The sequence below is a fragment of the Nicotiana attenuata genome, chromosome 1 (assembly GCF_001879085.1).
Source record: "Nicotiana attenuata strain UT chromosome 1, NIATTr2, whole genome shotgun sequence".
In the NCBI taxonomy this organism is placed as follows: Eukaryota; Viridiplantae; Streptophyta; class Magnoliopsida; order Solanales; family Solanaceae; genus Nicotiana; species Nicotiana attenuata.
In genome coordinates, this window is record NC_031989.1 from 84,615,957 (window position 1) to 84,639,015 (window position 23,059).

General features: G+C 37.3%; 1 protein-coding gene across 1 annotated transcript; it reads right to left on the reverse strand.

Annotated features, from left to right (window-relative positions):
* Window positions 67–4,596, reverse strand: LOC109229928 (mechanosensitive ion channel protein 8-like). The gene is made up of 5 exons (XM_019395471.1): window positions 2,735–4,596; window positions 2,280–2,403; window positions 1,473–1,766; window positions 1,185–1,387; window positions 67–858 (listed from the first exon to the last, which is right to left on the reverse strand). Exons 1-5 carry the CDS (start codon window positions 4,105–4,107, stop codon window positions 573–575), a joined length of 2,280 nt encoding a protein of 759 aa, XP_019251016.1. The 5' UTR covers window positions 4,108–4,596; the 3' UTR covers window positions 67–572.

The following is a 23,059-nucleotide window of genomic DNA, read 5'->3' on the forward strand; positions in this document are numbered from 1 at the left end:
AATTTTAATTTTTTAAAGCGATATAGGTGATAGGTCTGGCTAAAATATTAATGTGATACAACTAACATTGTGGATACATGTTAGTGCTCCTGGTGTCCATTTTTGCAAAGAAAGCTATAGTCAACTTTGTGGCTATGAGCTCACAACGGTAATTGTAAATTTGTATACTAAAATCGACCAAGTCATCGCTGAATATTTAGTAAAGGGTTACCATTAACAACCTTTGTCAATTTTACGAATACTGAGGGGTTGAATGAAATTTCTTCACCTTTAATTAAAGGTCTCGAATTGAGTCATAATTTCTCATCAGAAGGAACTTCCCCTTAAAGTAGACTTATGCGACACGAATTTTAATTAATTAGGACAGTGAATACTCAACCTAACAATATCTTATTACGATGACCTTGGCTATTAGATTAGAAACAAAAATATTGGATCATTGACAGTTGGATTAATACTTCTCGGCCTACACCCTTCTGGAGCATTTGTGGAAAATTGCTCCAGTAATAAACCATCACAACCCTCTTGAATGATCTCTAGTGATCCTCAAATTCAGTGACTTTTTCGATCAATTAAGCACAAAGTGACCAGTTAGAGGGAGCTCTGCTTGAAGACAATGGTGGCAGGGTACTAATGTTGACATCAAGAGGTAGCATACGGTATTGGATATCCAGCTCCCTGAATATTTTTACCATTTCTTCAAGCAGAAGAGCTCTCCTCGCCCATCTCTCTCCCATATCTTGGTGATTCATCGTGTGTGAGGGCCACACTGACCATTTTATTCCGTTCAAGTTCTCCACGTCCCTCATTACAATAATCGGAGCTGGGTGCCAATGATCACTCCTGTTCTCAATATACCTGCCAGTGCAGAAGCCATAACCATAACTAATCAAAAATACAAGAAAATGTAACAACTCCTCATGATCAAGCTAAGAAGAAAGTAAAAAGTACTATCGCTTTGTGCAGTTTACCATTAGCGTGCCAAGCCAATTATATTATAACTAGTTATAACAGCAATCTTGATTCTCATATATCCACCTATAGGATTCTATGGACGAATGAATATGACAAATCAGAGTCCTTTCCGCAATATTATGATGAGCATGTTTTTCTAATGCTTAGCTAAGTGAAAAAGCAAGTGCGACCAGTATAGCTCGAAGTTCCATACATATCTGTAGATATACCTTGTTATTCTCTCTTTCATCATAGCTATCTTTTCCATGGGAGTTGAGATATGAATGCAGAAATCAACTGAATCTCCCATGTCTGGACTGCGGTAATAATTACTTATGGGCTTTGTCGATAGGACACTGTTTGGATATATGATCTTCTGGTTATCATACCTTAGGAAAACTGTTGTCAGTATATTCATCTCTTCAACTACCAACTGAAACACAAGCATCAAAGAAATTCATTAGTATACTTGTTAGAACACAATCAAACATACACTTTGAAACGGAAGAATTTCTTGCCTGAACTCCATCAACTTCAACGCGATCGCCTACATCAAATGGGTGCATCACAAATAAAAAGATGATTGCCTCGAATGTCGTCTTGGCTGAGTTTCCGAAGATGAATACTACCAGAAGCATCTGGGAACTCAGAAAGACCAAGAAATGTGTCGTGGCAACTCTGAGAATAAGGAGCCAGATGACCAATATGATAATTGCAACAAGGACGTTCAAGATTTGATGAAGTTTGTTTACAGCAGTCTTAGTGTCATTCAAAGACAGAGCAAGAGCCCTTCGTTCTCTAAATGCATTAACCTGGAAGAGAAATATAAAGTAAAATGTTATAATCCTATCATACTTGTGCTAATTTAGGATATTTACAAATTTAAATTACAAGAAAGGCCAAATTCCACATCAAGTCTAGGTTTTCCATTACAATCAAAATGTAAGCATTTAAGCTCCCATTCTCGTCGGATAGCAATATTTCAAAATCTTTCATTTATTTTTGGTTTAAATTCGTTGGGCTACATTCAGCTAGAGCACATCTTTTCATAGCTGGGACACTCTTACTTCACATGCTAATCTCCACCAGTGAATGTGAAAGTGAAAAAACAATGCTTTCTTGAAACTAGCAATCTTTCTTCATTTTGTAGCTATGATTGAAATGAATACCAACATTTTTTGTTGGCTACAATTTTAAGATGAGTTCATACTAATTTATCCAAGAAAAAAGGCTGACTATTCATGGACAATTTGCATATTCTGCATCAGCAAATAGCTGAGGACAGAATGTAGGAAAGAAGAGGCAAATTGGCCTTATATACTCACCACCCAGTTTTTTAAAGCCCCTTTACTTATGCCGCTGGTTTCAGTTCCACCTTCAATAAGGCGCATTGTTTTCACAGCCTCATCTTCTCTCATAAAACGCATCAAGTCCTCCAGATAGATGAACCTGATGTATGGCAGTCACAGACCACCAATTAAGTAAACCAATGAGCTTGGAAAACAATAGATTATAGAACAACACAAGAGCTAAGAATATAAAAGAATTATGGGCTATAACTTCTGGTCCAGCTTTCGCTGAAGCGGGCACTTAACCTTATCCTTTTGTATTTTACTAACAACACGATAAGTTTCAGAAATAATAGCAGAGATACTAAATATCAACTGCAGTCATAGGAATTTAAGGGCAACAACTAATTGTTGTTAGCATCAGTAGTCCGAAGAGATAGGTAAGTTACAGTGAAGGAAACTAAACTTGTCTTTTTAAGGAAAAAACTTACTTGGAGCCAGGCTTAGCCACATTGCTAAATATCTTCTTGGCTGCAGCTTTAGCCTTTTTTTCACTAGTGATCTGCACAGCCGATTCATCCTCATGAGTCGACTGTGGTAGCTTCTCATCCAAAGTTGACAGCACACCATTTCGAACCATATTTATCAGCCTTTTCATATTCCAAGCAGAAATGTTCTTCTGATTCAGTCTATGCAAATGATCTATAGTGATTCCTCCCTCCTCTTCTTTCACCTTCTCAGAAATAACCCTCGAAAATGCAGAACTCCTTGGAGTAGACGTAGGAGTCTTGCGTGGTGTTCCAATCGGTCTCTTTGCAAATATGCTCGCCTTTAGATCAGCAGGCAATGTAGCCCCAGCACTCTGAAGTTTCTGCACTTCAGCCATAACCTTCTCTTCCTCCTCCTGCTGATCAATCTCAACCAACGGCGGCCCAGACAACGTCTCAATCACATACTGATTGAACAACGATTCTTGAATCCGGTCAAAGAATGTACTAACATGAAATGACATAGCCAGCACCTTCACAAGAAGTGTTTTCAGCAACCAAATGTATGCACCAACCAAAAGACAAACCCAAATACTTGACACATAAGGTAGAACCTTCCCACCAGTCATTTTATCAACCTTCTTGTCAAAAATACATTGCCAAGCAATCAAAACCAGACTCAACCAAATGCAATTCTGCACTGAATTTCTCAATCCATACACAAAATACAAAACCCTTTTCCTCAACAAAAAGTTACACTCAATCAAGAAAACCACTAACCTTATCCCCCAACCAGAAACCAATCTTCCACAAATCAACACCAAAATCATTACTTCCCATTTCCACAACTCAAGCCCAAAGCCCTTTTTTTCCCTCAATACTTTAAATATAACACCACAAACTAAAGCTGCAATAATTACAACCAAACTCACCAGCTGAAGTACTGTTAATGGACTGAACTTCAGTTTCTTGTATTCCTCAGGCAAATCCTCATCTGAAAAAGCGTCATCTTCTTCGATTTCACTATCTCTTAATAAAGCTCCAGATTTCATTGCAACATTCTGAGACCTCTGATCTTGCTCAGGTGGCTGTGGGTCCAATAGCCTTGATTTGGTCCTACTCACCAAAAGACTAGATTTTTTCCTTAAAGAAGAGATGGAACTGCAGTGTAAAGCTTCTTCCTGGGCCATGTGTAAAGGTGAATGTTGTGAAACTGGTGACTCATTCACTATGTTTAAATCTTTATTACTGTTGTTGCTGTCATTCTTGTTGAAATGGGGTTTGGAAGAAAAGGACATTTCAGTTTCTTTAGGGGTTTTGGGGGATTCTTTGCTATTTATTTTCACAATAGAATCCTTTGGTTCGAATGTACCCATGGCAAGAATGGTTTTTTTTTGAGTTTGGTTCAAGAGAATTTGCTGTTATTATTCAGGGTATGAAGTAGGATCACTACTGTGATGTATTTTGGAGAATTTTTCCATTTAGAGAAGTGGTGTTTAGTTTCAAGAAGTTAATAAAAAGGGGAAGATGATTCTTGGCTTGTTCTGGATGATTTACTACTCATGACCAGAAAGAATATTTACAAAAGTTAAAGAAGAAGGAATACTACTTTAAGGTTTTTCTTTTTAAGGGGGTGATAACTGATAAAAGAACAAGCTAATGACATGTTGAAAGAGTTGGCAGTGAATAAAGCGGATTTTTGTACAGAGGCAAATGTTCTCTTTGTAGTGTTTGAACGAAACGTATTAACTATTATTTCCTCTTTTTTTTTTTGTGGTTTCGAAGATGGAGGAAGATTCTCGAAGAAAAGCAAAAAGCAAAAGATCAGGGAAGATTCCTGGTGTTCAAGACATATCCGGCGTTTGCTTGCTTAAAAGCAACTCATAAACCTTCCAATCCCTTTTCTTGGACTAATAGCCGGTTCTTTTCTTTTTTTCTTGACCAAAAGTTTTTTTTCCAAAGCTAAAGATATAGCTTTCAAAAGGAAAAAATATATCTATTTTTGAATAGGAGTGGAAGTAGAGAATTTGAGAAATAGAAAAGAATAGTTTCTTTCCAAAAGTATTTTTTGAAGTATTTTGAAAAAAATATACTTAGAAGCACTTTTAAAAAAAAAGTCAAATATATCCCTTTACTATGAAAAAAGCATCAAGTTTATCATCCGTTATAGTTTGTGTCTAAAAATACCCTTGCTGTTATACAACTGGATCAGATATACCCCTCCACCATTAAAACTGTCCAAGATGGACACCCAATTCCATGCGACAATGACATTTTGGTCACGTATAATGCCACCTCACTCCTCCAACCCATTTTACCCCTCCTTTTCGCCACTAGTGCCACCGTCAACACCACCATGACCCCTAAAAATTTCACCTATCTCCATCATTTTCACCATTTTCACTCTTCCCTTTTATGCTTTTAACTGCTTTATCATAGGGGTGGGCATATATCGGGTAAAATCGATAACCCGAACCGTTAATTATTTATTGGGTTATCGGTATTGGGTTATTAGGTTAACGGTTCGGTAACGGGTTAAAAATTTTTTTTATTGGGTTATCGATTCGGGCTCGGTTTGCAATTCTGTTATTGGGTAAAAACCGATAACCCAATAAGAATTAACTAATTTACTAGTTTACCCTTAAGTATATACATACTATACTAGGGTTTCATAATTGGTTTTTCCTACTCTTTCTCAATTCTCAGTAAGTCAATTTCTCTTTCTCAATTTCTCAATTTTTCCGCCGCACCCCTACGGCCCAACCTCACCAGTTCTCCGCCTCACCACGGCTCACGCCCTCACCAGTCACCAGTCATCCCGTCAAGACTCAGGCCGGCGTGTAAGTTTTTAGTTGCTTCATCTTCATCTTTTTCTTAGTTTGTTTGAAAGCATTCTGGCTCTGGATTTTTTTTTTTTGGGGGTGGGGGGGTTGTGCTGTGTGTGTGCGCGCTGCTATTGTTTGAGATCTTGTTCTAATTGTTTGTCTAGTCTTTAAACGTTTTTGGAGATTCTGTTTTATGAGAAATGAAATGGGCTTTGACAAGAAATGTATAAATTTGGTGTTGTTGCATTATCCACTTATAATTTTAACAAGTGTTTCTCTTTTTGGAATATTAAGAATCCTAAGCAGTAAACTTCTGTTTAACTGTTCTTAAGGATACAAGACCACGTTTTATTAACAATACAATCATATTCCATTCCACCTTTGTAATCCTATATTTATGCATCAGAAAGTTGTCAAGGACAACGGAAATCTGATCTATTTCTTGACTTCTGGCTCAAGATAATTGAGAACTCAACATTTTTATATTGCGAAATTGTTTTAGTTGTTTTATCTTATCGGGTAAACCAATAACCGAACCGATAATGATCGATAACCGATTAACCGATAACCGATAACCAATATCTTATCGGTTTGGTTATCGGGTTATGATATTTGTAAACCGATAACCGATAGGCAAAACCGATAATATTCAAAACCGAACCGAACCAACCGATGCCCACCCCTACTTTACCACCAATCTTAATACAAAGTGATGCTCCATGTCATTAAGAGAGAGAGCTTGAAATATAATGATATGATTGTGAAGATTTTTGGAATTCGCTTAAATGAGTATAAACAACCATTATAATGGCTAATAATATTTTAGCTATAGGTTTAAAGGGTCATATTTCCTTTCAAATCGTTCGTGAGAAGTTCTTTGATATGCCACCTTTAACTGTTACTGAAATAATTGAGAGCGCAGATGGAAAATGTCTACCATGACTTCTATGGTTTTCGAAATGAGGAAACTGGTACTGGAAATGACTTTGGTCTTCAATGTTTTTTTGTTTGCTTCGATGATCATTTTTCAATTCATTTGGTTTATGATTTTGTGTGTTACTACAGGTGAGATTAATATGGTTTACAGAAGAAAAGCAGGGGTTTATGGATTTATTATTCCCAAGGAAGATGGTAAAACAAAGTTAGAGCCCTTGAGGTTGAACCAGAGAAAGAAACGTAGTGAAGGTGGAGATGGTGAAAATTGTGGTGTTCATGGTGGTGTTGATGGTGATATTCAGGGGCGGCCCAAGGGTCAGGCCATTCTTGGGGCCCCAAAATTTTTCTTTTTGTTTTCTACTCGTATTTGTATTGAGATACCGACTAATCTAGATTCGTACCATGTAAGGCCTAGTAAAAGAGAGAACGCATTTTAACAGGATTTGTTTAACCACAAGACTCGAACCTAAGTTGGATCATATACATCTCACAACAATCTTTAGATGTCTAAATATATTTGGTATTTAAAATAAAAAAGCGAAATATTTTATAAAAGGTAAAGATAAAAAATAAGACTTGGACTATTGAAGATATCAAAAAACGGATTCTAAAAGTTTATTACACGTTTTTAGTGAAAAATGTAAAAGGTGAATAATAATATAGGTACTTCACTAATTATGTTAATAGTAAAATTTAAATAGTGAAAAGTTTTATATTCGCGACAAGGGTTTAGGGGGAGTGATTCTCTTTCTCCAATTAAAAGTTATATTGTTCTCTGTTGAAAGAAAAGAGTTTTATTTTTTCTATAAAAAACAAGATTTGAAGAGTACCGTTGAATAAAACTATATTCGTATTCTTTTTTCCCTCAGGTTTCAAGCGTTTCAACAATTATATTAGAACATCAAAAATTATTTGGATATCAAATTATCAACTTCTTGAATCTTGTTCTATTCTCTAAGATCAACAATATCTTAGGAGAGATTAAATTATTTATAATAAAAAACTAATAACAACTTTACATCTTAAAAAGCTAGAAAATATACTTCAATAAAAATAAAAATGAATTATTTATATTTTTTGTTCCGAAAGGCCCCAGATTAAAAATTGACTTTAGGCCACCAATCTTCTTGAGCCGCCCCCGGTGATATTAGTAGTGAAGGAGTAGGAAAGGCTAGCGGTGAAAGAAGAAGTGAAGGGGAGGGGTAAAATGGATTGGAGACAATGAGGTGGCGTGCCACGTGGCCAAAATGTCATTGCCACGTGGGATTGGGGCGTCCACCTTGGACAATTTAACGGCGGAGGGCTATATCTGATCCAATTGTATAGCAGTGGGGATATTTTTAGACAGAAAGTATAACGGAGCGTAAATTTGATCATTTTCTCGTAGTAAAGGGATATATTTGATCCTTTTCCCTTGAGAAAAACATATTTCAAAATAAGCTGATTTTAGAAGCTTGACCAAACAAGCTATAAAACTTTTTTATTTACCATTTTATTTTCATGTTGGTGCTTTAATAAAGGGTAGATTTAAGTTATTTACACTATATCATCATATGATAATTGAATCTTATGAACAATACTTATCATTTTTTTTCCAGGTTTTATTTAATACGTTATGTTTATCACGAAAATTGACATGTAATTACCATATAAACTTTTATCATAAAAATTGACATATAACTACCTTATTCAAAAGTAATAATTTTATAAGTGGTGTTAAATATGTTATCTAGTTTTTACGAGAAGGTGTTATTAATACTAGAATGAAAATGATTTAAATTAGCCAAGGGAGTCGACTTTGTCAATTTAGCTACTCTATTGAACTTTATATTTTTTCGTACAAATAAACAAACAAATAAAATCCGATCCATGTATTTGGTTTAAACTATTTAGGGTTATGGGAAATGTGAAATACTGAAATAGATGGCGTTGGCCTGGAGGCCCTGGATAGATCATAGATGTTACAATGTTTGAGTTTATTTGTTTCTGTTGTTAGAAGAAAGTATTTTACTACTTTAACACTCCATCCATTTTAATTTAGATGATATAATTCACTTATCGAGAGTCAAACTGTATGAAGTTTGACCAACATTTTAATTTTTTTTCTTCATATTGACATGAGAAAAATTACAACTTATAGTACTTTTCATGTAGTTTTTAAATATCTAAATTTTAATTTTAAAATACTAAATTAAACTAATTCAATTTAGTTACTACAATGTTTAGTTAAATTAACTCTCGATAAGCAATATATGTCACCTAAATTAAAACAGAGGGATTACTATTTTGCAAATCCAAGTTTTCGGTTGTTTCAATTTGTGTATGGTATACTAGAGAAGAGTTGGTAAAAAGAAAATACTAGTAATAGATTTAAAACCGGGCCGGCTCTAGCATAAAGGCCCCACAATTATGAAGGCCCATTTTTTACTAGTTACTAAGTGTGAATTAATTATTCTTTAAAAATTTGAGCACTTTAAATGAAATAGTACAATACAGTATTTTGATAAAAAGGGAAAATAAACTTACACTCTGTTTGGATCATTGTTCCCCATCGTTTTATAATGTATTGTATCGTATTGTACCGTATCGTTTTATGAATACAATGTTTGGATAGATTGTATTGTTTGTTATTGTTAAATAATATTTTGTTGTTTGGTTTGACTGTATCGTACTGTACTGTAACTGATAAGTTTACTAAAATACCCTCAATTGTTTAAATATTAAATTTATCAAAAATTATGCATAAAAATAATTTTAAAAAACAAAACAGAAGAAGGCAAAACACAATAAGAAAGAAGAACAAAGGAGCGAGACAGAAGAAAGCAAAACAAAGGAGCACAACTAATTAGAATTGAGTTACAAGCAAATTAGGAGAAAAAATAAAACAGAAGGCAGCAAAACACATTTAACATTGGTCTGGAAAAAAACAAAGTAGGTTATAAGTTGGAGATTTAGAGTTAAAATAGAAAAAAGATAAAGGGTAAAATAGAATTGTGGAGTAATAAGTTAGGACATAATTGGAAAGAAAAATAGGAAACAATTCCACCACACCAAATCGGTTGTTTCAAAAAAAGAGACTTTTCATTGTTCCGGAACAATGGATTTAACAATACAATACAACCAATTTTAATGAAACAATCAAAACAAACATTATTTTGGGATAACAATACAATACAATACAATACAACGAGGAACAACCATCCAAACAAGCTGTTAGTTTCGATGATTTATTTCAACTTGAGTGTTATTAGACTTTTGGTACAAGAAAATACTTGTCGGAGATTTTGCCATATGAAAGTGAATTTTTTTTCCTACTATTTGGCAAGTGACTCATATTTTCACTTCTTTTTGTTCTCGTCAAATTAAACCGCGTATTAAAATTTTTTGCTACTTCCCTGCCAAAAACAAGAAGAGACGAGAGCCACTTAAACTTTTAACTCCATGTGTCCAAAATAAAGACGAAGAACCGATCCAGCAATTCTTTTTTGTTTCTCTTCGGATTTTCAAGTGTTGCATCAAATATCAATTGAAAAAGAATTATTAGAATAAATCAATTATAATTTTGCATCTACAAAATCTAGGACAATCGACCTAAGAAAAATTTAAAAATAATTAAGGCCTCTTGTCAAAGTTTGGTTTTAGGCCACATATATCGTTTAGCCGTCCCTGTTTAAAACACCACATATCAACTATCCCAGTTACTAAAGTAGTCATTTTCAAGACCTTGAAACAGTAGTGATCTACTCAAAGATATCGGCTGAAGGAAGTTCTCAAAGAGGCATTGATATTTGCTCACGATCACATCCCTTGACTCGAATGCATGCTTAATGATCTTTCTATGAGTTGTGAACACGTGATTTTTGTCTCGCTTAGATTACTCCTGTAGAATTCATTAAAATTAGGATTTTTCTTTATTATTTGAATTTTAGGGAATTAATTGCATGATTTTTGTTTGTTTGCATTTTTGTGTGCATTTTTAGTTGGCATAATTCATAAAATACGAAATAGCACATTTTTTCATTTAGAATTCGATTTTTATATTTTGTTTATTGGTCAATTAATATCACAAAATAGAAGGAAATAACAAAATAGTCATTTTTGCATTTTTTGTTTAGTTTTCTTTTTAAATTAGGATTTAGTTAGTTTTAGGAAAATTAATTAGTTTAATTTTAGTTTAATTCAGGTCTTTGTTATTTTTAATTTTGCTTTTAGCAAATATATATATATATATATATAAATGAAAATGAAAAGAAAAAGAGAGAAAAATTCAAAATTAGGAGTCTTAATATAAAAAAACCAATTTTTTGGGCCAAATTAACCTCAGCCCAAGCCAAACCCCACCAAACCCGGATTCAATCCGGCCCAAATCCAAAACACCAACCCGGTCCACCCACCTTTCTCGTGAAACGACGCCGTTGGTATCAAGTTAATCCTAGCCGTCTAGGTTTGCTTGATCCAACGGGTTGAGAAGTCCCCTTTCATATAATATAAAAGTGTCGGATAAGACCCTCCCCTACCCCTCAATCGTCTCTCAAACACCTCAATATACGCCGGCGTAACGCCACCGCTCCTCCGCCGTCTCCCACCTTCCGCCGCCGGCCGAAAATCGCCTCCGGAGGCGGCGATTCTCCAAACGACCCCAAATTCACACCACACCTTCCTCTTCATCTCCCCAGTCCATATCTGTTATTTTCTTTCAAATCCTACCCCAACTCATCAAATAATCCAAACCCTAGCGCCGCCCCCGCCGTGTACGGCGGCGCCACCTCCCAAACCTCCCCAAAATTACACCCCATAGTCTCCTCACCCCCCTCTTCCTAAACCCATAACTAGTTCCCTCCAAATCTCACCGGGTCTCTTCGAATTTTAGATCGAAGTTTGGCCAGAAACCCTAACCTCTCAAGGTTAGGGGTTTCACTGATTTTGGACTACAACAGTCTTTAATTATGTGTTTTCTCATGAAAACACATGATTAAAGACGGTTTTGGTCCAAATACCTTCAAGAAAGCCAGACCAGATTCGAATTAGTCAAAACGAAGGCCAAAATTCAGTAAGTTTTTCCTCCTTATTTGATCATTTTTTTTATTTCGTTTGTTGATTCTGTCGTTGTGATTTTTTATTGATTTTGGTTTAATTTTTGTTTTGATTTTGTTGTGATTCGGTGTTTGGTTCCATTAGTATAGGCTTTAATTTTTTTTACTTTTATTGATTAGTTAGTTAGATTTGATTTTTTTTCTGTTTATTTGTTTTAGCTGTTCTTAGAATTAATTTTGACTCAATGTGATTCATGTTTCTGTGTTTGATTTCGATTTATGATCCATGATTGTTGCTGTATTAGTTTTACTTTAGTTTCGATTTTTTTTATTTGTTTGCTGGTAGTTCATTGTTTTAGTCTTAGCCTTAGGACATTAGTGTTAATTAGAGTTATTTTCCAGTCTTGACTGATTAGTTTAATTATTAGGATTTCTATTAGTTTTAGATATAGCTGAATTAGAATTGTTTGGTTTAACTATAGTCAATTTTTAACAAGTTAACAAGGCTGGGGTGGGTTAGTAATTTCAGACTTAGTTCAAGGGTAATTGGGGTAATTCAAAATAGGGAATCCTGCAAATAACTGATTTAGAAACCCCTAGAACATTCTAGATGGGGTTCCAATTAGAGTTTTAGTAACTTAGGGCAGTAACTTAAGAAACAAGTCAAGACCTTAGGGACTAACTAGTAAAAACTGAAAAAATAAAAAGGGGACTAAAGGTGTAAAACTGAAATCTGAGAGAACCCTCAATTTTGCCTATAAAAGGCAGTCCTCACTGCCTTATTGAACAAGTTTGAAGATCTGAAAAATTCACAAAAAATCCCGAGAGGGAAAAATCTGAAGTTTTAGAAGTTTCAGAGATCAGAAAAATTCAAAAGGTTTTGAGAAGTTCTGAAATCTGAAAATTCACACAAGTTTCTAGAAGCATTAGAAATTCAAAACTCTAAGAATTTCGAAATTCAGTTTCCAGAGCTTAGAGAAAATCAAAAAAAAAAATCCAAAAAGTTCAAATTCAAACACTATTGAAAACTACTGAAAATTCCAAAACAGCTCCTGTAGAAATATAGAGTTTAGCAAGCTGTTTCTACTGGTTTGTTCAAGTTGTTAGTTCATCAAATCTAATCTTCAAATCCAGCTGTTTACTTGGTTAATTGAGATCCTGTTCCTATCACTTGGGTTTTGGATTTGGAAGTGCTGTATTTCTGCTGTAATTTGCTGTATACTGCTGCTCTTTAACTGACCTTCAGTTTTTCTCTCATTTTGTTCAAACTCCAGGTACACATCATGTAACTCTCAAGTTTGGAAGTGAAATGAAAATGCTGCTTGATTTCCTTGTTGATTTTCACTGTTATACTTCTAGGATTTTCAGAATTTCAATAGATCTTCGTTTGTAACCGAGAACTAGACTGTTTGGGACTGTCTAAGACTTTTAAACTGACTGTGTTGATTCAAAATTAGCGTGTTAATTCGAAATCAGGAGTTAGCCATGGTTTTCGCTTATGATCTTAATATTAGAAGTGACTCGTGTGAGCTGGAAAGTCTAAGTTGTTTAAGCCTAGGAATTGTAATTTTTATCTCATATTACATGACTGTTAGCCTATAATCCTAATGTTATAGCCCGTTAGCCTATCAATTTACATGACTCATATTCCATTGTATGCTTGTATGTGAAGTTTTATTTCAAATGTCCATCATCAATTCATCTTTCAAACTTTGAGTCGTGTTACCAATAAATCATTCATTACTCGTATTTAATATTTTTATGTTTTGGTCAAATAATTAGTACATGTGCTTAGCTAAAGCAGATCTGAATTTAAATGCTTGTTGAACCGGATTTGGTCTGCTTAGTTTAACTTGTATCACAGGATTTAAATGATTTTAGATAAAGCCCATAGCCTCCTCTCAATTTTGCTAAAATGCACCCAGCTCATAACTGGATTCTGCTTCCTTTCACGCTGGTTTCAGATGCGAGGCCCAAATAATAGTCTGTCAGCTTCACAATTGAAATTCGTACACTAACAACCCCATACTGGGCCCAATTACTTTAATAATAAGCCCAATTATAAAACAAAAAGAGAACCAGGCCATACTTCTCACTCTTAGGCATTTCTTAAAACTCAAAATCTTGAGTGTGTGATTTCTTTTAAGAACTGGAAGTTTAATTTTGCTACATAATTTTGGGCCCCCCGAGTTAAGTAGCATATTTTGAATTAAGAGGTTTTCCTCTTGTTCAAGTGTGGACTTGAGCTTGAGGTCCGAATCCCTTGTGCGCTTTTAACAATAGTAACTAACAATGCTACTTAATTCATAGGCCTTTAGAGACGATCATTAATAGAAAAATAATAGTCCATTTTAGGATATCCTTAAAATAATTTAAGGTGTGCCGCGCCAAATAAAATCACAAACTGCGTGGCCCTCTTTAAATTACTTCATTAAAAATATTTTAGAACTCGGGACGTGCCATTTAGCGAATTTTCATGGCCTCCCGTAAAGTTAATAACACGTTAGTCACTTTAGGCGCGTTCTTTAATAATCTTACCTTCCTAAATGCGGGTGTGCATTTCATGTGACCCAAATTCAAATCCCAAAACGTGGAATAGAATGTGTCAAGGATCCGGGTGCATTTCATGTGACGTGATCCAAAAACATATTTCAAACGACGTTCAATTTCCTAAAAAATCAATTAAAAGCGGTAAATAATTTTAAAATTGCACTATAGGATGACATGTATTGAAATCAGATTTTTAGCCAATTATAATAGTTTAAGAGACCGTGCTAGAACCACGGGATCCGGGGGTGCCTAACACCTTCCCCCGGGTCAACAGAATTCCTTATTCAGAATTTCTGGTTCGCAGACTCCATTCGGGAAGTCGAAATTTCCTCGATTTAGGATTCAAGATAAACCGGTGACTTGGGACACCAAAAGCCAAACCTATCCCAAGTGGCGACTCTGAAATGAATAAATAATCCCAATTCGAATAATGTCACTTAAATTGGAAAAACTCCCTTATACATTATCCTTCGGGGTAGGTGTGTAAAAAAGGAGGTGTGACACGAGTACATTAATCAGCACGCGTAATTGCTTAATCCTTGACAGTTACCAATGTGCTTTTTAGTTTTTCGAGGCTTGATACTCCCTCCGATCCACTTTAATTGATTTTTTGGCTTTTTTCTTATGGTCCACAATATTTGATTTTTCATATATTTTCTTTTTGTTATGTCGAGAAAGAGGCAAACCCAAAAATAAAGAAAGTAAAACACCAAATTTTAATGTAGAAAATCCTTCAAATCGAAGGTAAAAATCACGGGATCACAAAGATCCAAAAAGCTCCACTATAACAATAAGAGGGTTACAAAAGTTCTCCAAGTTGGCTACACAACAAGTGCCAAACACGGAACAACAATAGTAACAAGAGCAACAACTAGTCAATTGAAAAAAGAGTATAATCCACAAAAACGAAGCTGCTGTTCGAGGCTCGAAATCAGATGCTACGAGCCTCCAAATCCGATCTTCATCGTTCAAATCCAAGACCAAGATGTTACGAACATTCAGTCAAAATTTCAGTCCGATCACTACTAGAAATCTGAAAAAAAGCGACCACAAAAAGCGACCACAAAAAGCGACCACAAAAAGCGATCAAAGTTGGTTGCTTACAGGTCAAAAAGCGTCCAAACTGGCTTGGTCGCTATTTTGCTGGTCCCTTTACCTTAGAGACCAAAGTTGGTCGCTAATTAGCGACCAACTTTGGTCTCTAAGGTAAAAGGACCAAATATTCCGGGTAAACAATATACCGACCAACTTTGGTCGCTTTAATATATTAATAATATAAATTTAGTGAACAAAGTTGGTCTCTATATTTAAATTATATTTTTTTAATTTATTATTAATCAAAATATAGCGACCAACTTTGGTCTGTAAACCAAATATTATATTTTAAAATCTGGAAAATAGCGACCAAAGCTGGTCGCGTTTTTTTAAATTTTTTTAATTTTTTTTAAACATAAGCGACCAAAATTGGTCGCTAATTTCAAGAATTTAATTATTTTTTAAATGTAAGCGACAAAAATTGGTCGCTATTTTCCAGGTTTTTTTTAATAGAATAGCGACCAAAGTTGGTCGCTTTTTAGGAAATCTGGGTTAATTAGCGACTAACCTTGGTCGCTATTGCCCAGAAAATATTTTTTTAAATAGAGAAGCGACCAAAGCTGGTCGCTTTTCTGGGTATAATTTTGGCAGAAACTGCCTGTTTTGGCAGCTACACCACCTGCCAGCATACTAAATTCCCTATTACAAGCAAGAACAACAACAATACCAACAACAACAACAACACAACAACAACAACAACAACAACACAACAACATTAACAACAACATTAAAACCAACAAAGTATAAAGTTCAATAGAACTAACACATTAAGCTAACAAAACTAAGTTAACGCTTATTACAAGCTCATTCGAAAATTGGTTCTATTGTCTAGTTCAAAGTATATAAAGTACTCAAGGAGTGTTCTTTCAGCATCCTCGTCCGAAAGTTGGATTGCCTCGCCCGACTCATTAGGGCTGACTGCGTATGAATTCCTCCACGTCAGCTGTGAATCGACCCTATAAGAAAAATTACATTGCATTAGTATTTCAAAGTTTATATAAAAGTAAATCAAAATACTTAATGAAAAGTAAAAAAAACATACATGTACAGTCGAGGCTCGGCCCTCGACCCACCTTTCTGGATCAGTCTCTTTCTTCTTCTTTACAATACGAGTCTCATTGAATAGCTCATCTTGCTTCATTGGCATCATAAAGCTGTCTGGTGGCTTTGGTGATTATCCTCGTAGTACTATTACTCGGGATGAACTTGGATGCAGAGAATAACTTGGATACAATATCTGACAGGGTGTGTCTTTGATCAATTGTTGTTTTCATTAGCGACAATGATGATGAGAAGGCAATGGCATGTGTTTCAAACAGTGATGGTGTAGGTAGAAATTTAACATTTCCTAAGCAGATAAAAGAAGAGGTTATAGAGGAATTCTCTACTTCATTTTCCAAGAGGAAAAGAAGTTTAATTGAGAGTGACAAGGTTGATGGTGATGGAAAGTTGTCCGTTGCTCATGGCAGTTCACATAAAACGAGAATCATAAGACTCTGTGATGACAAAGACGAAAGGAAGTTTTATTCTCAACTTTCTTCCAAGTCTGATCCGTACAAGCTTAATGGGATTGGTGATATTTCTTCGGATTCAGACAATGATTTGAGTGACAAAAGTATGGAAATGCTAATCAAAAGAATTAAAGGTAAAATATTTTTCTTGGAAGAGAAGGATGCTGAACTCTGCCTGAACGTGATATTTGCACTTTATAGGCAGCATATTTCTCCAAACTTCTTTTCCTTAGAGAAACGTTTTACCATTAATTCTTTTGATTAGCATTTCCATACTTTTGTCACTCAAATCATTGTCTGAATCCGAAGAAATATCACCAATCCAATTAAGATTGTACGGATCAGACTTGGAAGAAAGTTGAGAATAAAACTTCCTTTCGTCTTTGTCATCACAGAGTCTTATGATCCCCGTTTTATGGGAACTGCCATGAGCAACGGATAACTGTGATGACCCGACCCGTCGTCTCATAAGTTACCGCTCCGTTTCCCCCATTTTATGCCTCTTCAAATTTCATTATCAGTATTTGGTGTGTTAGAGTCGATTTGGATTGGTTTTGGTAGAAAATGAGACACTTAGTCTCTTTAAGGAAGGCTTGGTTTGGAAAAGTCAACCGGAGGTTGACTTATGAGTTTTAGGGCCCGGATGTGATTTCCGGTGATTTGGTTAGCTTCGGGGGATGATTTGAGACTTAGGAGTGTGATCGGAATTGATTTTGGAGGTCCGGTGTAGAATTAGGCTTGAATTGGCAAAGTTAGTATTTTGGCGAATTCCGGTTGATAGGTGAGATTTTGATCCGAGGGTCGGAATGGAATTCCGAGAGTTGCAGTAGCTTCGTTAGGTGATTTGGGATGTGTGTGCAAAATTTCAGAAGATTCGGAGGTGGTTTGGTTGGGTTTTTGATCGAATGCGAGTTTCGGAAGAATTTTGGGAGAACTTAGGCTTGGATTTGATGTAATTTGATGGTTTTAGTGTTAATCGTGGTGTTTTGATGATTGGAACAAGTTTGGGTGATGTTTTAAGATATGTTGGTATTTTTGGTTGAGGTCCCGGGGGCCTCGGGGTGAGTTCGGATGGTTAAACGGAGAGTTTTGGAATTTTTCATGTTGCTGAGCCTGCTGCAACTGGTATTTTCGCTTCTGCGAATCTTGGACCACAGAAGCGGACACTCTTGTGCGAAGGATTGACCGCAGAAGCGGTGAGGAGGCCTGGGCGCCGGTTCCGCAAAAACGATTGTCTAACCGCAGAAGCGGTATCGCTTATGCGTTTGTGTAACCGCAGAAGCGGTTGAGCTCGAGTTTGGAATTTCCGCAGAAGCGGAAGAAAAGAAGCGGAAGCGGTCCCGCATAAGCGGGAAAGGGACCGCAAAAGCGAAAAGAGCTGGGCAGATTTATATTATTTCCTCCGCGAGCTAGGTCTTATTTTCACCTTTGTTGAGCAACCTTGGGAGCTTTTTGACGAGGATTAAGGAGGGTTTCGACGGGAATTGATTGGAGGTGAGTCTCGTGACCTAGAATCATCATTTTATTGAAGAATCAACACCTAAATTCATGGAAATTTGATTAAAAATGGAAGAACTAGGGCTTGACTTTTGAAATGGAAATTTGGAGTTTGAGGGAGCGTTGGAGCTCGGATTTTGGTAAATTTGATATGTATGGACTCGTGGCGAGGTAAGGAATCCATTGATGTGAATTTTTTGATTTTTCGAGGAGTGGGCCCGAGGCTCGGGTTTTGCTAATCTCAAGATTCTTGCTACTTTCCAATTATCTTCGATTGGGTATTGTTCCATTGGCATATTGTGATGTATTCGCTCTGATTTTGGATAGATTCGATGCGCGTGGAGGCCGATTTGAGGGGCAAAGGCGTCGTGAGCTAGATATTTTGCCGGTTCGAGGTGAGTAATGATTGTAAATGATAGTCTAAGGGTTTGAAACCCCGGATTTGCACATCATGGTGCTGTATTGAGGTGACTTGCACACCGGATAATGAGCGTGGGGTAGAGCACCGTTGGGGATTGTGACTTGGTCCGTCCCGGTTGTTGGTTTCACCGCGTAATTTACTGAAACTTATTGATATTTTCATGATTTAGGCTGATTGCCGTATTTGGGCTTCGTGCCAATTATTTGAATCCTTCAGGGATTGATATCACCGTTTTTGCATCACTGTTGCATATTATTTGATCTCGGTCCAAGGTGTTAAATACTGTTTCGCAAAATCAGCCATCGTTATAAGATTTGAAAAACTTAAACTATATTTTATTGATGTTTTGAGCTGAGAACTATCATTTTAATATTGCCCAAGTGGCATATGTGCATTTCTGGACTGAGCATGGAACGGGCTGCGCGCCGCAGCAGTGTTATATGTGCATTTCTGGACTGAGCATGGATCGGGCTGCACGCCGCAGCGGTGTTAAATTGATATTGAGGCCGAGGGCCTGGTTGATGCCACGAGATGGCTTGATATTGTGCTTGGGCTGTAGGAGCCCCTCCGGAGTCTGTACACACCCCCAGTGAGTGCCGTCGACGTTAAATTTATGGATGGCTCGGGCTGCACGTCGCAGTGGGTACCAGAGTGTACCGTCATATGCATTGCATTGCACTCATGCATTTGTTCCTATTTGTATTACTTGTCATGACATTTCAGCACTCCCATTTCATTGGCTTCCATGCTACTTCTTGCACTAATTACCTGATATCCTAGTGCTATTTGTTGACGGAGTGTTGTGCCCGAGTGGCTGACTTTTGTGCTGGCTTGCACTACTTGTTTCGCATCTATTTGCTTGACTGTTGGAAAAAGACATTTTCAAAAGAGGTTTTAAACTGAACCAAGATATTTCTAAAGATTTCACGGTTTCACTATTTTTCTCAAAAGGTTACACTGCCCCTATATAGCATGATGGCTTGCTTTACGTGATTTCTTGCTGCTGAGTTATTATTTACTTTTATTACTCACTGAATTGGAGTACTCACTTTACTCCCTGCACCTCGCGTGCAGATGCAGGTATTGTTCACCCGGTAGCGGGTTTTGAGCTGGTTGAAGGTATTGCTATCGTAGCTGAGCAGGGTGACCGCCAGCGTTCGTGGCACCGGATTACTTCCTTTGGTTCTAAATTTTATTCTGTATATTGTTGGCCCTGTAGTTGTATTTAGACTTCCCTAGATGCTCGTGACTTGTGACAACCCCGGTCGGGCTGTGTTGGGTTGTAAACTTCGTTAATTAATGTCCTTAAGTCGTATTTTTGCTATTCATTTATGTTTAACTACTTTGAAAGGGACCAATTGGGTTAGTTGGCTGGCCTTGTCTTCACGAGAGGCGCCATCACGACTAGTGCGGGGTTTTGGGTCGTGACAAGTTGGTATCAGAGCCTAGGTTACTAGGTCTCACGAGTCATGAGCAGGTTTAGTAGAGTCTCGCGGATCGGTACGGAGACGTCTGTATTTATCCTCGAGAGGCTGCAGAACCTTTAGGAAAAACTTCACATTCTTGAATTCTTATCATGCGTCCTTGATTCAGCTTGAAAATAAAACTCTTGAAATTCCTTCCATGCGATTGTATGCGTACGTGAGTGCTCAGTGTCAGATGTGCCTTGATGGCTTGTGATTTCCCGATCAAGAGGCGAGATGTGACCTCTGTGAGTTTGATGTTGGGCCAGTCTGGAGGACTTAAGGCCGGATCTTTGCCTATGGCTTGAGCACCGAGGTGCTGATTGTGTGAACAAGTGTTTTGGACTTATATGTTCGGTATTGTCCTTATTAGCCCGGAATGGCGGTTGGATATCCATGTGATGAGTATGTTAGTACTGTGAGATGTATCTATATGACTTGGTAGTGACGAAGAAGTCTGCTGGATGATAGATGAACTGTTAAGTGTTCGATTCCTATTGTGATTTGATGTGTAGCCCGAGTTATGGGCGCGTGAAGAATCATTTGTGTCTCCTAGTTGGGGAGTGAAGTGCATTTCATGTGGCGGTATGAGTTCAGACCCAGGAAGACTAAATGACTGGGTAATGTGTATGACGATGGAAGGTAGGCAGTAATGTTAAATTTAGGCGAGGCAGGTGGGTTATCTCCTGCGGAGTGCTCTTAAGTGGTATGATCCTTATGTATATGTTAGAAGGTCTCGTGTGTAATTGAAGGGTACGTGTTGTAATTTGAAAATTCGGGTCGCTCAAGAGGGTGGACTCAACTGATGTGGGGATGAATGCGAGATTTGTAGAGGAGTACAGTACTAGATGATCTGTGTTTTCACAAACTTGTACATGATTTGAGTTTAATCTCACTATGGCATTGTGGCATCATTAGAGTAAAAGTGTTATGAGCCGTTGAGTGTGACTTGATATATGGCTTCGAGCCAAGTTGGGGAGTTTGCTATTAATTAGCTAATTGTACGGTCATGTGCTATGTTGGCTTCAGTTGGAGCGTGCAGGTGAGTCAGCTATGACTAGAGTAAAAGAATTTTTTTTTTGACAAAGGTTATATTATGTTCCATAGGGTATGAGAATCACGGAATGTCTAGAGTTGTTGTTGGTAAAGAATGCTCGGTGCATAGAGTAGGAAGTTGCTTGGTTGTGTTGGGATGGGGATCTCATTTTGCGGTATCGGAGTGCCAATAAGGCACGAGTGGTTCTGTTCGTTAAGTTAGGTAATTTCAGTTTGAATAAGAGTGAATGACTTTCGAAAATGGTTCCAATGTGTTCAAGAGACCACAGGGAACAATCGGGTATCTTAAAGTTGCATGTGTGGTTAGAAACAGTGTTTTCATCGGAAAGGTCAAGACTTGTGGTATTTTATGTTAATTATGGGATTCTATGTATCAGCATCTGGAAAGTAAAGGCAACGAATTTAGATTCACAGGAAGTTCTTCAGAGTAAAGTATTCCAGAATGTGGTATTTCTGGGAACATTTGAAAGAGTATTCAGTGGCTCATGGGTCTTAGACAGCGTGGTCTTATGCTTGGGTCTCGTGTGGTAAGCTTGGGTTGAGGCATTGTGGTGCTACAGCAAGAGGGAATATCAAGATGATGATGAATCAGAAGGGAAATTAGATAGATGGAATAGCTTGATAGTAGACCGAATCGGTATGGTAAGGATATGATTAATTCTTTGTATGTGTTCGAGGTAATGAGCCCTTACAGGTATTGTGCAGCAAAGCTTTTGAGTTCTGACAGCTTGCTTAGCTTGGTTTGGATAGAAGGATTCAGTCTTGACAGTTTAGCTTGTACAAATGGAATTGGGAGAGAATTCTTGTTGGGTTTCACCGTGGTTTGGAGATGTGTATATCTTCTATGGGCATGCGAAGCATGGAATGTGTAATGATTTTTCTTCTAGATGGGATCAAGGGAAGTGCGTGACTAGTTGAGTGAGTAGATTTCTGTGACTCGGAAGGGAGATAAAAATTTTCATGTTATTCCTGGATGGTATGGTATATGCGGTATGTTGTAGAGGGCCGAGACTGGCGTGTGCTGGGTTACAGTTCAGTTCTGAAAGGAAGTTCATAAGACTCCTAGGCAACGGGTAGCCTCAGTTAATCAAGAAGATGGTACTGCTAAATGGAAGTGATTTGACGAGAGGATTTGTCTCGGAAAGGGGTAATGTGACTTAACTGATGATACTTCGGTAGTATTGCGGCGCTTTCTTGTTAGATCGACTGCTGATATCTGAGTTTGTGTGATGGCACCGGGGAATTCTAGAATATCTTTCGTGGAATGATTGGGTACTTGAGGTGTGATAGGTATTCATACGGCGGAATTTGGAACCAGGTAGGGTGATTCGCGTGCTATGCGGAGTTGGAGACCGGGAGTTCTCAGGTACAGACTATGTAGCAGTTGTGGATCGTGTGTATCGGCACCGTTTAGCGGCTATTGGGATTTGGAGGCCCGAGTGGATCTTTCTTTGCTTGGTATGTTAGATTTTGGATATGATGTTGGGATGTAGACTGACTGTCTCAGTGTTGGGTTATTCTAGACTATTGCGCTATGGACTATGCCGAAAATGCCACGGGTTGAGTGGCGAGGTGCATCGGACTATGTTCTAGCGGAGGGGTTTGTATTCTAAAGACCAACGGATGGCTGAGAAGGACTGCTTTTCGTAATTGGGCCTTCGTGATGGAAGTCAGTGCAGAGGTTTCTACCATTGGTTCAGTTCCGGTGTTGAGGGACTTTTCGGATGCGTTTCTTGTGGCCGGGCATGTCGCCGGGCGAGGTTGTGGATTTCGATATTGATTTGGCGCCGGGCATCGTATCGTGCGGCTCCGGCAGGAGTTGTGAGCGCGTGATTTTTGCCACGCTTAAATTACTCCTATAGAATTCCTTAGGATTAGGATTTTTCTTTTATTATTTGAATTTTAGGAGTTAATTGCATGATTTGTGTCTTGTTTGCATTT

Coding starts and splice junctions, on each gene's coding strand:
- LOC109229928 (XM_019395471.1), bottom strand. CDS start 4,107: ATGGGTACATTCGAACCAAAGGATTCTATTGTGAAAATAAATAGCAAA. Junction 1,767..2,279: donor GGGCTTTAAAAAACTGGGTG/GTGAGTATATAA, acceptor TTTCTCTTCCAG/GTTAATGCATTTAGAGAACG. Junction 859..1,184: donor ATGAAAGAGAGAATAACAAG/GTATATCTACAG, acceptor CTGCACTGGCAG/GTATATTGAGAACAGGAGTG.